Source organism: Agelaius phoeniceus, chromosome 6 (assembly GCF_051311805.1).
Source record: "Agelaius phoeniceus isolate bAgePho1 chromosome 6, bAgePho1.hap1, whole genome shotgun sequence".
NCBI classification, from domain to species: domain Eukaryota; kingdom Metazoa; phylum Chordata; class Aves; order Passeriformes; family Icteridae; genus Agelaius; species Agelaius phoeniceus.
The window spans coordinates 2,847,093-2,865,732 of record NC_135270.1 but is presented as its reverse complement, the minus strand read 5'-3'; the positions used below and the strand labels follow the sequence as shown (position 1 = coordinate 2,865,732).

The 18,640-nt window shown below is 42.4% G+C and overlaps 1 protein-coding gene across 6 annotated transcripts in view; it reads right to left on the bottom strand.

The window, feature by feature from the left end:
- NAV2 (neuron navigator 2) overlaps positions 1 to 18,640 on the bottom strand; it is a 386,104-nt gene that overhangs the window by 130,831 nt on the left and 236,633 nt on the right. For all 6 annotated transcript variants that reach the window (XM_077179507.1, XM_077179509.1, XM_077179504.1 and 3 more), the window contains 2 exons: positions 6,743 to 6,815; positions 1,557 to 1,788 (listed from right to left, as the gene is read on the bottom strand). In XM_077179507.1, coding sequence (XP_077035622.1) covers positions 1,557 to 1,788; positions 6,743 to 6,815 — 305 coding nt within the window. The remainder of the gene's footprint in view (positions 1 to 1,556; positions 1,789 to 6,742; positions 6,816 to 18,640) is intronic.

Here is an 18,640-nt window from a genome sequence, read left to right as displayed (position 1 = left end):
TGTGACAGGAAAGAAAAAGCGGAAGAGAACATTGAACAAAGAAACTTTTTGGTTTTTTTTCTTTAAAGCCACTGAACTTAGTAACTGGTTTTAGGGAAAATATGGGGTTTTTTATGAATTTCACAAGAATATAAAGCTTCTTGCCCAAGTATGACTTCAGGTCAAAACCACTACAGTCTGAAATTAATTTTTACAGAGTAATGAACATGCAAATCTGCATGCAACCCCCAACTCTATTCCTCTTTTCCTTCTCCCTCCTTTATTATATATATTTTCTTTAGAATCTGAGCAATTTGACTTGGTTGATCTTCAAATATGACATTGAAGATCTTCAGGATATGTATATTTGTCAAGTATTTGAAACCCAGCCCAATCTACACAATGGACTGCAAACAGCAAAACAGTGTTCAGCATCTCTGCATGTTTGTCAGAAAACTTGCAGAAATCTCTTGAAACACATCTTTATTTTACGGTAATTACTTCCTGTTCATACATGCTGTAGGAATACTATGTTTTTCAACTATACAAAACTATTGTTTACACCCAAATGAGCATAATTTGTGCAAAAAGACATAAAAGCCAAACCCAAATAACCTCTGGGTGATCCCACTTGGAAGGCTTCAGTGAAACTGTTTATATCCCTCACAGGGCAGCACTTCAGCCAGCATTCACCTCAAGGTGTGTTAACACAAGCAAGCTTCAATGTGAGATTTGTAAGAACAAGAAGCCTTCATTCTTTAGGAATTGTGCAAATATGATTTCTGCTTTTAATTATCTCTCTTATCCCCACTAAACCCTCCCTGTTTTAGCAAGGGTCAGACCAGTAGAAGGCTGCACATGCATTTAGTGTGGTACTGCCTCAGAAGACTGTTTTTATTCCAAACTGGCCAGAGCACTCCTAGTATTAAAGACATTCGAGGAACAAAACCCTTTTCTATTCATCTGTACTCTGATCTAGGAGTGCCAACAAACACCAGTGATGGAAGTTATTTTTCATGTAAAGCCAGCAGCATATTATTTTTGACCAAAAAGTTTAGATTTGATTTTGATTGCCAATAGAGCTGTTATGAGCTCTATTTCTTTTAGCAGTGTCAGAGTAACCCTTCCCCACAGTGGAAGGTAACCCTTCCATTTCTTTGTGAGGACTGAAACTCTTGTAATCTGAGAACTGAAGTTGGTTTTCATATGCCTTAAATGTATGTTTTCTAAGGGAAACAATGTGCATGCTTTGTGAGGAGATAGAAGCAAAAGGAATAGTGAGGAAAACATCCTTTTACAATCCTGTGGTTACTTGGTCCAGCAGGGATGTCACACCCATTGGGCCGCACATTTCCAGCACTGAGAACATATTTAAACACACGTGTTTTGATTTCCAAAGGCTTGAAGTCAATTGCTACCCAGCATTCCATTCCCAACACACTTTATTCTAGAGCAGAACTAAAGAAAGGAGTTTCTTTGGCTTTTTAAGACCTGCAATAAGAAGGGAAAAAAAAAAAAAAAAAAAAAAAGATATAAAGAACGAAAAAAAAAAACCAACTTGAAGGAGATTTCCCCACCTGGACTGCATTTCTGGTTGTGCTTTTAACTGCTGCTGCACAGCTTGTGGGGGCTGTTGACACGGAGTGTGGAGCGGAGCTGGCACCTGCTGCTGAGGCAGCCCCAGCTGGCACTGGGATGGGGGCCCTGCTTGCTGGGATGGATGGTGCTGGGGCTGCTGCTGCTGCTGCTTGTAGCGAGACAGGCTGAAGAACAGGCCCAGGATGGCCTTTAGATTCCCATTCCTGATTTCTGTAAGGCAAAGGGGAGAAGTCACTCGTCAGCCATCAGTGGGGGTTTTCTCTCCAACAGTGCAATAGTGGGTCAGCCTCTGCATCCCCAGAATACTGTCTGAACTGAGTCCTTTGGGATATCCTTTAGGAGAAGTTTCTTTCTGCACATCTAATTGGCATTACAGTTGATTGCCAGTGAGCACCAAGGACAAATAAATAACTAATCTCTTCCCTGCGGTGACTGAGCAATATCTCACATTTCCACTGTGTTAATGAATGCCAGTGTGCTTAAAAAGCAAGTCCTTTTAAATCTTTCCTTTAAGCTAACAGAACCCAAAACAGAGCCCCCACAACAACAATTGTATTAAGGACAGCATGCTGTAAATGATTTCTCAGTCCTAAACTTGCACAAGGAGGAAACTACTGCGCTCTCACATTGGCATCACAGTATTTTGACATTTCTGGAATATCAAAATAATCGTTTCCACTAAGAAAATTTGATGCAAGTTTTGCACTAGAAAATATGGTTATTGGGTGACACAGCTGTATTCAAACATAATTACCAGCTTTGATACTATCACAAGCTGATAAGGGATGGGCACCCAATGTACCTAAAGACAGCTTGACAGTCAAGGTATAAACTTTTCAATTCCTGAATGTCATCCTGCTCTTCTATGCAATATCAAATGCAAAAATGTAAAAGCAAACAGAAATACAAAGATGAAGAGTTGCATCAGACCATGCACTTAACCACTGTATCGTAACTAATACTCCAGAGGGCAAATCCTTCCTTGCAGACAACCTTAACGTGCTGTGACTTAATTATTTATCGTGTTTAATTTCCTAAATTAAAAAAGTGAATTAAAAAAGCTACAATCAAACGGCTGAACTTCTGCCTGTGTTGTACAGATCACTTGAACCAAATCTGACTGTTGCCCTGTGAGAAAGTAAGAAGAAAAGCACATGTGTTAAGACAGTGGCCAAGCACAAAGGCAAGAAGCAGAATTTTCATGTGTTTCCAGTTCCAGCTGAAAGGTTGCTCTGAGTTTGTGATGGGCCCCACTCCATCCTTTACTCCCTCTCCCAGCCACATTTCTGCTCACTTTGCTCATCTTTGCTGTGTAAACAAGCTTCTGCTCCTAATCCTAAGCACTTTACCCAGCAGATCTGAAGCTCAAGGTATAAAACTGTTCTTTACCCATTCTGTACCAACTTCCACCTTTGGTTCCCTTGTCTACCTGCACCTCAGTCTACTTTCCCTTCACAGACACTAATATAATTTACTTTCTTTCTGAAATTTGTCTCAACCCATGCCCACATCTTCAGAGAACATTAGCCCTTCTCTAAGTGGTCCTGACCCAGGATATTCCTTTCCTCTCATATTCCTTGACTCAGTTTCCCCAGCCATTTTTTATTCCCTGCAGCCTGGTCCCTCCATCAGTGCTGTCCCCCACCACTGACCCCCCAATCCCTTGTTTAAAAGATTATCATTCCCAGGGCCCTCCAGCAGCCATTTTCAGCCTTCCTTTGTTTTCTTGGCTAATTTTAGTCTCTTCCTGAACAGTGGGGTCCCAATAATTCCTGCCTGTTCCCCCTTTTCCCTGCCCACTCCTGCTCCCATGCAGTGCCATGCACAAACCCATCCTCCTCTCACTGCACCAGGTTCCTTCTCTAATCTGCAGGTTCTCTTCAATAATCTCTGTTTAGCTTAGGAGGACAGGGATGGAAGTAAAACAGACACAAAATACAGCAGAACACAGTAAAAAGGATTTCCTTATCTCCAGCAAAGAACTCAAATTACTCATGGGAGCTGTAAGGAAGGTAGCATCCAATCACAGGTCAAAGCATAACTAAACAGATCCAGAGGCACTGGGAAGCTTAACTGCACAAATACAGGTCAGATATAAAAGAAATTACCATGGACCTGTTTGTTTAAATTTAGCAAAGCTATATGCAACTGGAAACTGATTTCTATGTGAAGTGAAAGGCAATTATAACAATAACCCACCTACAATGTGTTGCTGCCCATTTTCTGCTGCATTTATCAGAAGGGCAACCTGCTTTTGACTAAATAATCAAAAGAACACTTTTAATGAGTTACAGCAGTCTCTTCCCCTCTGGATTTGAAAAAAAACCATTTTAAATCAGACTTTCAGCGGTACCTCTGTTTCTTTTATCTTAAAAACTGAGGTAATTCTGGCAGTTCTACCTTGCATTTTGTACAAAAGGAATATTTCAAAGACTACTTCAGCCTCACTGCACTCTGCACATCAGCAGTCTCAAATGCTTCCTGCTTCAAGTCCTCTCCAGCCCATGGTCAGCTCCAGTATCATATTGACTTAGATAAGGACAAGGATGTCACCCAGCCATTCTAAACGTGGAGCCAAAAATTACTGTCCTGGATACTGGAAACAAACACTCCAAACACTTGAAACTGGAATTTGGTTTTCATAGGAAACCCCCAAATCCACTCTTCAGAGATTTTCATCCTGGCATATCCCTGCTGGTGCTTGTTTCCCCTACATCACTGCTTGCTCCAGGATGTGTTCAGCTGATCATTATCCAGCTCATCTGTTATCCAAAGGATGTGCAGCTGCTTATGTGTGATATCAGTTTGGGTTTCTAATGTACATTTATGTCCTCCAATATCTTCAATATCTTGAGAGAAGGAGATATTGTGTGAAGGAGAGCAAGCTTCTCTGGGCAGTTGCAATTCCAGGAGTCTAAAACAGGTCTAAGGGCAGGGGTATAGGAAGACAGTTCAAAGAATGGACAATAAAAATGTGCAGCAAGAAGTGAAAAGAGATCTCCAGCTCTCAATAGTTTTCTTCAGTAACTAGAAATGGGGATTTTAGATTTTAAAAAATCTTTGATAAGGGGATGCCTTTTTGCCTTCATGTTTCTGGGGAAAGGGGCCTCTAGCACAGCATGGCCATCATCAGTGATTGCAGATCCTCAGCATCTCCACTGCATAAAGCCATCAAAACAGACTCTGTGTCAGTGGCACACACATATCAAAGCAGGATTTTTCAACACTGGAAGGATGTACACGTGCAGTCCCAAATTATTTCAACATTTAGGAGTCATCCAAATTCCAGTTTTGAGTCATTAACTTCCATCCACACTGAAGCTGCACTGTTGAAAAATACGTGCTCTTAACAAACCCAGGGGACTTCAGTGATTATTCCCTTTTGGAAGCAATCACAACCTTTTCCTTCCTCCTAGATGAGGATCTGCCAGTGAAGTAAATAAAGTTATTTGCAGTTGACCTAGCAGGTCTTGGCAACTCACACAGAAACACTGGCTGGTCTGGTAACAACATTCTTCACTTTAAATGGTTCTGTGTTCCTCAACTACAGGAACAACTAGAAAGAGAAATTCACTTTACTGTTGCATTCAAGTCTTTTAACTTATTTTATAAAAATATATTCATTCCCTCCCCTTCTCTTTCTTCCTTCAGCGTTAGTGGTGGAGCCAGTAAATGCTCTCATTTATATGCTGGCAGCAAACATTACAGGTCCCTTCTTAGCTTCCATGTGATTTAATACACTGATTCCTAGATGGTGTCAAAGAAAGGCAGAAATCCCAAATCAGGGAAGCCATGGGATAACATGTGTCCTGCTGGGCCTGGCTTGTGCCTTGGCAGGAGAGCCATGAGCATTAATCATGCTGTCCCTTGCCCAGTGTGAGCAGCACCACGCTGCCAGCTCTGTACACCCAGGCATTTCTCTCATCACTGACCTGCCATTCCACTTGGATTTTACCTTCTAGTGAGACAGGTAAATGATGTGGATGTATTTTTACAATATTTCCATGCTAAGGTCAAAATTGGCCTTTACAACTGACTCAGCCGCATTTTCTTTTTTTACTCATTTCCTGGCAAACGAATTCTCTGCTGTTTGAAGTTTTAGCTCATGCTTTCTTTTCTTGACATGAGAATCCTTCTGATTGTAACCAAGCAACTGAGGCATGTAATGCTGGCAGCACTCAGGTAGACCACAGTAAAGCTTCTCTTTGGAGGAAAATTTTTGTTATTGCTGTTCTAATCCAGCCTAAGAACACACCTAACACTCAGCCTCCTCTTCTGCTAGCTGTGGTGCACTCAGGTTAGAACACCAAATATCTGCTATTTTGCTGCAGCCTCCTCCTCCAAACTAAGTTTGTGAAGAGACTCAGTCATCAAATGTAACTTTGAAGTCTCACCTGATGCCACACATTCAATTATGTGTTTTGCAAAGCACTGATGGAGATGTCATATCATATATTCAGCTACTGAACCCAACTGCTTTTCCAGCATATTTAAATGAAAGTACAAGTGAAAGCTGGTGTTGAGGATGACACAAATCTGTTTGATCTCCTAATAAGATAATAGCTAAACAGCTTCTGAGCCAACAGGTACCACACATCCTGGCATAAAGGAACAGAGTTAACCTAGTTTGGTTTCAGAAAATTCTGATGCTCTTCAAAGGCAGAGTGATTAATTAGAGGTCAAAATGTCTTGTTTTGTTTTGTTTTGACTCAAAACATTTGGATTTGACTGTTTTTTGCACTTGGAAACAGGAAGCAGGATGGTTGTTCAGGTAAGAGAATAATTGAAGAATACAGAAATAATTTTTTTCTCTGAAAGGGCAAACAACTGACAGCAGTTCACTTATATCTGTAAAATATACACTGATCAATGTGCAAATTATAGAACTGAGACAAGAAATTTCTGGTTTTCAACAGAAAGTAGTAAAGAAGTGACTGAACTCCAATTTGGTCTCAATGATTACTTTTACAAGTCAGCTGTGTAGAAATTAGATACATATTTTATCTACCTTTCACACTGAGATGGGGAAAAAAGAAATAAGGATTGTCAGAAGTTTAAATTGACCTTATTAATCTTCCATTACACTCCATGTTCTAGTTGCAATCACAGGTAGCAATTCAGGTTCCTCATTTAACATGAAATCTTAGCCAACCAATGGACTCACCTTCTGCTGACAGCCCCTGGATGTTAATCCCCTTAGCAGCCAAGAAACTCAGGCATGCATCTATGTTTTCAATCTGTTCAAGAACAAACAAAACAAACAGAAGAAAAGGAGACACAAAAAGAAGATACATTGTAATAATTATTTACTTCCATCTACCACCACCCTTGAGTGCGCTCAGTCTTTGCATCCCATAAAAAAGTCCCTTTGCTCGTGATGTGGAAACAACAGCATGAAACCCTCTCAGTTACTGAGGTCCTAAATGGATTATTGCATTGATTATAAACTGACTGTTCCACGGGTCAGGGCTTTCTGTTCTTTGCATCTGCATGAAGCAGGTTAGCTCCAGCCCCAGTTTCTTACTAGAGGGTCAAGGATGTTCCGCGCCAGGATTCGTAACCGACAACAAGTGCGAGAAAACATGAAACCGAAAATAAACATGGAGGCCATTTGTTTGAGAAGGCAGATTGCCACTTGCTCTGAGGCTGACAGCTGGCAGAAGCTTCCAGCCACAGCAGGAGCTGAACACAAGAGCTGTAAGTGGAAACCCCGGCCGGAATGCAGGGGAGCGCGTTCCCCGCGGCATTCCCCGCGAGGCAGGAACGCCAGGCCGCGCTGGGCGCTCGCTGAGGGGCACCTCACAGGTGGGACAATGGGAACAGCCCTCATGGCATCAAATCAGCTTTCACCAGTGAGGGACTTGTGCACAACGGGTCTGCCTGAAAGGTGCTCTACACAACCCTGTTGCTAGACACAGACTGGACTCAAACCTACCTGAGAAAGTGAACTCCAGAGGGGCTGAACGAGTCAGGAATGTTTTCCACTCTATCTCAACATTACAGTAAGAATCTTGGAGTAGCCTCACACCTGATTTCCCACCAAGCTCCCACTGAAGCTCTGCTGTCATAACCAGGAGATGCAGGGAGATGCCAGCCCCCACCCCAGCCCAAAGCACTTCCATGCAAAAGCCTGAGCTTGGACACCTCGAGGGGCTGCAAGGAACATTTGAGGAAATACCATGTTTTGTGTGTGGTTACACAAAAAACTCTTGGATGATACTGTTGAGCAACTCTTTTATTTAACCATGGTAATCAGCAAGTGATAAAATAAAGTCTTTGTGTTTGAACATCTCTCAAACATTAATTTATTAATTCCTGAAACATTGCCACCAAACACTTCATCCACCATATGGATAAGGAAGGAGACAGACACCAAGCCCCACACTTGGTCTCACATAACTACCTTTATTCTGTGAAGCATGGAGACATCAAAAGGAAACATGAAAAATCCAGCTGCCCTGGCAGCTCCTGCGTGCCCTCCAAAAAAATACACAACTGAGGGCTAAGGCAGCAGTTTAGAACTTGAGCTCCCAGCACCTGACCTGAGCTCCCTGTCCTTCCCAAAGTAATAAAAAAAGTACCAGGGAAGCTGCCAGGAAACCTCCCACATGGACTTCTCTCAGGGCATATTAATTTATTGTCTATAACTACAACAATAAAAACATTTTCTTCTATCAGGGGTGGAGGTTAAGTTATTGGCATTGCTGAACTGTGATTTCAACAATTAAAAACACTTTTATCAACCTCATTATACTTTGAGATATAATATAAAGTACACAAAGTATATAGTATACTTTGAGTAAATGATATACTCCAAAACCCAGAGAGGGACCAAAGAATACATTTCCTGTACTGCTCAGACCTTAAGGCTTGGAGCAGGGTGCAGTTCAAAGGTTCATTTATCCACAGTTCAACATGATCCAACAGTCAATTGACACATTTCCTTCTTCAGTACTCAACAAGCCTTTCAAGTTTCCAACACAGCTCTTTTATTGAGGTGATTGGGGATTTGGCTGGAAAACCAAAGTTCACCTTTTCAAGAATAAACACCACATAAAAGGATCAATCCATTCCTACTACCTGCACTTAACAAGCTGCATCATTCCAAGAACATTTCCAGACTTCCACAGCTGTGGGTAGATGCCTCCTCTCCAAATAAGCAGGTTAGTGACTAAAGATAAGCAATATCTCACCCTCACTCCAGAGCTGCAGCAGCTCTCTCAGTCCTGCTCTGCTTGCTTCTCTTCCCATGCCCCTCACCTTTGCATAAACTCTCTTTTAGGACAGAATGAGCACAAGATTAAGATTTACATCTGGGTAGTGAGATCCTCATCCATATCCTCATTCTTGGTGCTATATAGCAATCTTTGGTGAGGTCCTAATCTCATCCCCTTCAGATTCAGGGAGTCCCTTTAAAATAATTCCATTTCTCCTGTGGCATAACCCCCCAGTTTTTCTGAGCATTGTAGCCACTGAATTAAGGTAAATCACTCCCATCCTCAGACTGATGGATGGCTCTCCATCACAGGTCTGTATCTGAACCATAATCGAGCAACCTGGAACCTCAGTGCCACACAAAAGGTCAGAGGGACTGCCTTGCCACACCAGTGGTAATTCCTGGCTAAAAGCTGGGACAAACAAGGGCTCTTGGTGCTCTACTGGTCTGGAAAACACCCTAATTTCATCAGGCATGACAAAACAAAGTGGGAGTAACAGGGATGTGCAAAGGTACATTCAGAAAATAAAGAACTAGGATGTACAGCACTGCACACGTGAGAAATTCACTAAAACAATAAAACCAAAAGATATTAATAAAAATATATAAAAAACTGAAATATTTAATGACTGTCTAAGATTTACACAGTATCTGTGGTATTAACAACATTACATGGCAGCATGGCAGGAATGAGAGGAATTGATTGATTTTGAAGGAAAAATAGAGCGTGAAAAGGAAAACAGAAGGAAATTAGAGAAAATCCAAGAAGCAAGTAGAACACTGAATGCAAGACTGTAGCTGAAATTATTAAAATTTACTGCTGGTAAGAATTCAAGGTCCTTCCCACACAACAATGGCTGAGTCAAGAACCCTGACTTGGCTGAATCAGTCTAATGCATCAGAATTCATGTTGCTGGTTGAAGAGATGACTTCCCAGCAATGCAGCATGTCATGAATTTCACTCATAAAAGCTCCAAGGAAGAATTCCTGCCCTGGTCCCTGCTGTTTTAACTACTAACAATACAAAAATATTATTTTATGGAGAAATACGACCCCAGTGCAGACAGGGCTGGAGACAAACAAGCAATGATTAATTAGACCATTTAGATGTGCATTGGAGAGAAGTGAAGTTTCTGAACAGATCTCAGCTAGATGGTAGGAGAAAATTCTTCCCTGTGAGGGTGGTGAGGCCCTGGCACAGAACTGTGGCTGCTCCATCCCTGGAATTGTTCAAGGCCAGATTGGACAGGGCTTGGAGCAACCTGGGACAGTGAAAGGTGTCCCTGCCCATGACAGGGAACTGGAACAAGATGGTCTTTAAAGTCCCTTCCAACCCAAACCATTCTATGATTCTAAGCAAAACCCCAATGACTCTGCATCCTGGTGACTTCCAACACAAAGTACAGTTGCCTCCTGGTAATTACAGCATGCAGCAGCAAATCATCACCCAGACTCTATAGGCCCCTTTTCTGCCAAGTCCACATATTGCTTAAACCCTTTAGGCAGATGTGAAAGGACCAGATTTGCCAAAGGGGAGTGGATATTTTCTGTTGCACTGTGAGCTACAATTGTTTTTTTGGCCGAGAATTCTGATTTCTCATTTGCTTGGTCAGCAACGTTTAACACAGCAGAAGCAAAGCAGGAAAGATGGCAGCTGGATGCTCTCAATCCCTGCCTACCCACAACAGGGGAAAGCTGTGCAAAAGAAGGAAAACCAAGCACAGCCACCCACAGTGATTGTCTCACTCAGAAACTTTACTGGGGTATCCAAAACTAAACCTCCCAGACAAAATATTCAAATGAATTTGCAATTTTAGATCATCACATTTAAACTATTCCAGGTGTAATCGACTATCAACATGTCCTATCAGTCCCACATCCTTTTATGATGGGTATTTATTCTGAAATGTCCCTAAATGCCAACCAAGGACAGCTGAGCCCACACCAGAGGGGCTGGCAGCCTCTGGGGTTCTTCCTCCTGCTTTCTTTTAATTAGGAGATTATAAGAAAAAAACTCCAACAACACTGTGAAATTAAATTTCTGCTCAGACATAACATATCAAGTGTCATCATTCTCATATTCAGAGAAGGAAAAGCTACCTGAAAACTTCCTCTTAACATGAATAACCTGACAAGGTGGGAACAGAAGGCATCGTGGCTAAGTGCTGCACATGGAGAACTGCCCAGGACCAGATAATCACACAAGACTTTGTGCTTGTCATACAGCAGCAATTCCAATTTCTATTCTTGCCAGTGCTGGAGAGAAAACATGCCCTGGCCTGTATGAGCAGAACAGGATATGCCAGAACCAAATTAAAAAAAAAAAACAAACCCAAGCCAAAATATCCCCATCCTGCAGCCTATAAATGGAGCCCCACAGGTGGGCACTGATGTGTTGAACGCTGAATACCTCAGACAAAAAGCTGAGTATGGACACAGCCCCCAGGCAAAGCTGTCTGTCCAACTCTGCCAAGTCAAATACACAAGGTGAAGGATAACTAGTGCTGTCCCTGGCACAGACACGGGTGTTTTTCTAAACAAAAAACAGAATTGAACTTGTTGTAGGCTCCCTCGCTTACAAACCAGGGGAGGTTTCTCATATTGTGATGCAAGGCCTCTGCTCCCAACTTTTACAGTGATAAATGGGGAGTTTTGATGAGCTTATCCAGAAAACCCACTTCTTATACTGAGTGCTTATGTAGCCTGTGGCTCAATTTTATGCATAGTATATTAATTTTCAAAGAAAAAAAGAATGAATGCACATGGAAGTTTTTATGGCCTCACAAACCTTTATGCAATCTTCCAGCTGACTTCACATACAGTGCAGAAACAAGGAAATAGCCTAAGAAACACAAGCTGTTCCTTAGGACAAAATTTATTCCTTGTCTGTATTTTTGAATAAGGCATTTACCCTCATATTTTATATCCAAAAGTTTGGAGAGAGCCTTAAAATCTTAACTCATTACACTGACAATCCTTAGAATCCTGGAATTTTGGGGGAGGAAGGGCTCTCCATTCCAATAATATCTCATTTCCTCTATTTCCTAAACATAATTATATATAAAAAATACCAAAGCAGAACTGCAAATTCCATTTGTCCCAGAAGGATAGAAATACTAACTCTTATTGCTCTGTTTAAAATAAATCTTCATTAGCAGTTATCCCATTCAAAATGTATCTTTTTAAAAAGAAAATAATACATTGCTCCCAGCGTTCATCTGCTGCTCCTGACTACTTGGATAAAACTATCTCCCAAAATTAAGTTTAAGGATTTTGACAGAACTTGGTGGGCACCTTAGAAATAAAAATAAAATAAAATAAAAATAAAATAAAATAAATAAAATAAAATAAAAATAAAAGATATAATGGAAGGGTAAATGAAGCTAATCTGTATTCTAAAGCCAGGCTGTGGCAGATATACCCACAGAAACCAAAATCTGCTCAAATATACATGAAGAGTTGAGTCTTCTCTTAAAATTGCCTTGCTTTGGGGTTTTAAAGACAAGGAGAGTCTGGGCATTTGTCTAAGGCTGGAGAACCAGCTTAAGCCTCATCTCATGCATCCTCTTCTCTTTGACCCTGGTAAAACCTGTGCTATCCTGTGTTTGCAGTTCTTCCTGCGGAAATAATGGGACAAATATTCAACATTCACTCCCAACATGCCCAGTGTGAATAGAAATGAGGGCAGTAAACCCCACAGAGAAAACTGTGCTTCACACTGGCCAAAATTCCTAAGGACAGCAAAGAGCATCCAAGGGGCACATTGCGTTGTGGATGGATTCAGGCCATCCAGGGCAACTCCCAAGGTTTGCCAAAGCTGATCTGCTCAGGGACAGACACATGGAGGGTTGTAGAAATGCTCCTGTGCTTTATTCAGCTTTCTTTCAGGTCTGTTTTTTCAGGTTTATTTATTTCAAACTGAAATTTTCCCATGGGGAAAAACAAAAGTAAAGAGCATTTTCTTTGAAAAATATTCCTGGAAATATTATTTTTTGATTAGCTCTTCAGAATCAGACCTTTGAAAAGTTGAAGTGGGTAATTTGTGAATTTGGGTTTGTGAGACGTTCTAAATTATGATTAAGCAACAACTTTGCAAAACAAGTATCAACAAAGAGTCCTGCCTCTGGAGAATCATCAATTTAGGATATAGATGAAACTGTCCTGACAATATTTTAGCACATACCACAATAACTGTATTTCTTGGCACTGAATCTCTGTCCCTGTGTAACTGAAAAGAGGAAAAGCTGGGGAGAAGCCATGGCTGTGCTCAATAAACCCATAATTAGGACAGCAGTGACTCTCATGGATGCATCATTTCCACCTTCCCTGGCTGCCCATGGAAGACCCTTTTCTTCTATCTGGGGCTCCCAGGCTACAAGTTATGTTCTGTGCAGCTGGGAAAAGGGAGAGAACAGTTTAGATCAGACATCAGGAAGAAATCCTTGCCTGTGAGGGTGGTGAGGCCCTGGCACAGGGTGCCCAGAGCTGCTCCATCCCTCCAAGTGTCCAAGGCCAGGCTGGACAGGGCTTGGAGCCACCTGGGATAGAGGAAGGTGTCCCTGTCCATGGCAGGGGGGTTGGAACCATGTGGTCTTCACAATCCCTTCCAACCCAAATAATTTCATCATTCCATGATTCAATCTAAAATGACACCAATATCTAGCAAAGGTGGACTTCTTCCTAAAACATCCTTGAACTTTACATAAACCAATATTTTTCAGAGTGCACAAATGCTCAAAAGGAAGGACTGACACCAACACCACCCAGTGCACCAAGGGCAGGCTGCTCTGTCCCCAAACACCAGCTCAGATGCTGAAGGCTCTGTGTATCAGTAACCTGAACTTGCAGCAGGAATCCAGAATTTAATGAAACTTGCTCAGAAAGAAGCTCCTGCAATGCAGTCACTGGCAGTTGTTCATTTCTAAAAAAGGTCCCTGGGCAGGGAGCAGTGGCCAGAGCCCGTTCCCAGGCACTGAGCTCCCTCCCCACTGGCATTCCTGTGTCTGCAGGCCTGGGGCTCCCAGCCTCACCTGTTCCCAAGGGATTTGTTCCAGTGCCACCAACACACATGTGCCCCCTCCTTCCTTGCACCTGGGTAACGTCTCCTACTGAAATTCCCCTGCATAGCTGCTCAGAACAAGTGCAATAATACCACTTGTGTATGTAAAAATAGCTCTGCACAAAAACCCAGAAGAATAAAATGCTCTGGATACGCACTACCATCAAGGAATAGCTGATTAAAACAACCATTGTCACTCATTACACTGTATCAGCAATGGCTGCAAATGAAAGATCTGTGACAGGACACAGAGACAAAAAGTTGATTTCTCTGGGCTGTTTAATTCTTTGTGACAGCTGTGATCTGTTTACACAGATATTCCACAGTGAAGAGCTTATCACTGCATCTCCCATAAAAGAAACACCCAGGCAGGAGAAGTAATTTCCATACAAACAATCTTAATCCTTCAGCACCAAGCTGAAGGAGAATAATAAATTAATTTTTACTTCTACCTGTCCTCAAGTCAACCAAACTTCTTCTTCTTCGTTAGAAAAGGTTCTAATCGTCCACGATTTCACAGTTTTCCCCATTTATGCCAAGCACAATAAGAAGCTGTGTGTTTGCAAAGTATTGCATAAAAGGTACATTAATGTAATAATTTTATATCAGCAATGGTCATGGCAGAAAATGATGCTAAGGGTGCTTCTAGACTTTGGTATAGGTGTAAATATACAAGTGGAAGCTACAGACACCCCCACATACACATGTGGAATGACCCTGGCCCCTCAATCCATTTGCTGTTTCATGAATACAGGGTGGGCAGAACCATAGGTATTCAAAATGCAGTAATTCCATTTAACTGTGACATAAATGATCAAACAGAATCTAATTCTGTCTTTATACTGAAGCTTGTACATTGCATTTTTTCAATAAAAATTACTTTGTTGCTCTTTATTGAACTTCACACTGTTTCAGAGACAGATGATGCACAAATTCTTGCATCACTGTAAAGGGTGAAGAATTGAGAGCAGCCCACTGGGGACCACAAAGGAGATCCTTCATGGGACTGAAATGAGAGTGTCAGCAGCAATGTCCCCAGGGGCACCCTACACACCCATCCAGTGCAGGAGGCCTTATCACACTGCCTTATCACCCATCCCCACAAGCAGAAAGAGCTCTGGAAGCCACCCCTTCCAGAAATGAAACAAATCTCTGCTTGGTGACACTGCCATGCCTCGTGGCAGGGAGATGTACATATTGGTCTTTCCTGATCTGGTCCAGCTCCATTTATCCTGCTATTTCCTAGGCAGGATGGTGGGGGGGCCCAGTGGGGGGCTTGTGGTTTATTTGGACTGCAAGCTCTGCAGCACAGAAATCTCTGATCCAACCACACCTGTCTCACTGATTACCATGCACAAATGGGCAGCATAACAACAGCCTGGGTATCTGGGAAATACCAGAGTCAGTAAAATCAGTCTTTATTGGAGAAAGAGACATATAAACTGAGGCTGAAGGACAGCTAAGTACAAGCAACCTGGCAGATCTCATCTGTAGTAAATCATTCTTGTCTACATCACAATGTGGGTTCACACATGACCAACAGGAACCCTGAGAGCCTAAAGAAAATTCTTTTAACACTCTGGAACTTGCTGTTTGGCCATGTCCCTGCATGGGCTGGTGTCTGGCACAGCACTGGGGGATGTCCCCCCCTCAGATGACCTTCAGCTGTGTGGAACTGCACCACAGGTTAGGGCCAGGAGACACCCATCTGTTACTATGGCAGCATCAAACCAAATTAAATTTCCAAACATGTGCTCCTGGTGAGTTACAAGCTCCTCAGGCAAAGTGGGGGAAGGCTCAGATGATGGGAAAGTTCCCCTTAACTACATTTGCTCAGCCTTGGAGTTGGATTACTTGAAAATACACAGCTATATTTAACCCCTGGCATACATTTCCAAAAATCCTACGCTAGGAATTCACAGAGAAAAAACATGCTTGTGATGCTTTTGATCTTCCAGCAGGGCTGCTCCCCTGAATTAGCAGCACATGCCCTGGCAGCAGAGCCCTCCTTGGCTTTGGGTGTCAAGGGGGCTGGAGCAACAGCCTGGCAGATTTATTCCCCCTAAACTATGGCAATGTTTGGACAGCACTGGCTGTGTAAAACTGCCCCAAACCTTCAGAGGAGCAGATTAAAGTTCTGTCTCTGCTCTCGAAGAGCAGAGACAGGATTATTTTCCATGAGAAAACAAGCAACAAAAAATTATTTTTTTTTAAATACAGCAGCTATTTTTAGTTATTTGTACATAACAGAGCAGCTCCCTCCCTTAGTGGATATTACACACACACACACAGAGCTGCTCAGGTCATGCAGATGGTTTCAGCTCATATTATTCCTCCCAGCCATGAATGTGTGAGCCCAGCTATCTCCTGTAAGTATGAGCCACACCATGGCAGCACTCACACCCATTACATCAATTCCTTAAACTGCTCTGGAGAAAAAGAACACAGAAATATGGATGACACATGCCATACGAACCAATTAGTAATGGAGATTTCAACACCTATGCTCTTTCAACAATAAAAGAATAATGTATGGAGCTGGCAAGGATCACACTGAGGAGGGGAGTGGATACCCTTCTCCAGCAGTAGTGTTCAAGTCAAAACCAAGGTCCCCACCATGCTGGAAAATTTCCATACAAACTGTTCCTTAGGTGTCACACACATTACAAAACAGCTCATTATCAGAGCACAAGAAATCAGTCAAATATTAAAATAATAGTCAAATTCCCATCACTGGAAGTAAGGTTTCCTTGAAAACAAAGTTACTGTACTGAAAACACGACCTTCATCCCAACTTCCATACAGTTCTTGGGAAGAAGTGCTGGCTCTGATCCACACTGCAGTCAGTACAAGACCCTTTGTTAGCAAGGCAAACAGCAGGAGGAAGGCTGAGTGATATCAGTTTACCACTGCAGCTTGGTATCTGCACCAGAAAGAGATGACTCCTAAACACTTCCTGTCAGCACATTAAAAAAATAAATACCTCCCTTTTGCTGTTTGAGAACACATACTTACAGACACAAAGTGATCCTGAAAAATATTAAAGGCCAAGCACCAGCCCACAGGCGAACCACAGTAATTTCCTGCCCTATTTATAGGAGGTGCTGTGGTGTTTGTTAAGCACCTTTCTGCTGCTCCAAATTCTTGTCCTGGGTGTCCCACAACTTCCCCAGACAGGGGGAGATGAAAGTCTGGTGTATCCACCCACAGGTTCTCCAGCTCTCTTCCTTTCAGCACGTTTCAGCTTTGCTATATTCATGCATGTATAATGTAGCATAGACAGCTCATCCACTTTGGGTTTTGCTCATCATTTTACAAATGTAAGTGGGATGAACCCTTTTACAAGAGGTAACATTCAGCACTTGCAAAGGCACCCACATGAATAAGAATAATCTGCAATACCTAGGAGGGCAGGTACAAACCTCCCATAATCTGCAAGATGCCACACATTAAACTCTAAAATCACGCCCTAAACAAGAAGCAAATAAGAAAAAAAAAGGAAAAATATCTCTATTTTTCTATAAACAAACCATATTAGCAGAGATAGCCCTACTCAGGTTTATTCACCCAAGTCTTCTTTTCAGAAGTGTGCAGGAGAGAAAACTGGCCTTGATTTATTGACCTTCAGCCAGTTATCAAGGACTATGCCAACATTTTCTGGGGTTTTTATTAAAAACCCAAATGCTGCAATGTTCTCCAAATGTTCTTGGTCCCAGAGCCTGTGCTCCATACAAGCACATCCTCTCTTACCCACATTATTTTCTGCATGCAGCTGAAACTAATCACCAGAATTGCAGGCTTTTGTTTAGACAAATATCTACAGTATGAAAATATAGAGGTTTGGGGGGAAAAAAAGGCCCTGAAACAGATTTTATGCAGAGGACGAGCTATAGAATAGTGTATAATAGATTATAGAAAAGCCAGCCAACTCTTATCTGGAGCAAAGGAAGACAGGGAGACTCCCCTCAGCAGAACTACCCAGACAGGATGATGATGGGAGGACAGGTTCTCACCTAAGTAATTTTTCACGGAGCCAGTGGGGTCCTTGTCATGTCATTTTTGGCACTGGGACAAGGCTGATAAGCACTGATGGTCCCACATGGTTCTGCAGCACTAAACTTCACTTGACAAGGCTTATTAGCACTGGCTTGGAGCCTGACAGACCCAAGCTGTCTCTAATGCTCAGTTTGGGCCAATTTGCCTGATGCTCTCCAACACAGGGAACGAGGCAGAGAGGCCAGGTCTGGCTCTGCAGAGAGCTCCCTCAGGTTTGGCACCACCAGCTTGGGACTGTGCCACATGGAAGTGAAGACACTTCTTGATGGATTTGGGAAGGCACAGGTTTGGTCCAGCTTTCTAAGCTGACACACCTGGCAGGGAGTGAGCTGATTCTTCACAGCTCGGCTCACATGTGTCTGCTCACGGCACTGGGACTCTGCAAAGGGAAAAGAGGATGGCAGGAGGCTTCCTTCTCTCTGAGACCTGCTGGATTTCTATACAATGAGCAAAGGTAAATCTCCATTTATTGGGAGATTTTTATATTTTTTTTACATCCCCCCAAATCTCCTCATCAACATGTCTGTCCTATCTCCCTAAACACTGCAAGTAACTACTGCACCAACACCACCCCTGTGAGGATTCCTATGCTCTGCCTTAGAAGAATCATGGAATGATTTGGGTTGGAAGCAGCCTCAAAGATCTTCTGGTTACATCTTTCACCACCCCACGTTTCTCCAAGCTGGCCTTGAACACTTCCAGGGATGGGGCAGCCACAGCTTCTCTGGGAA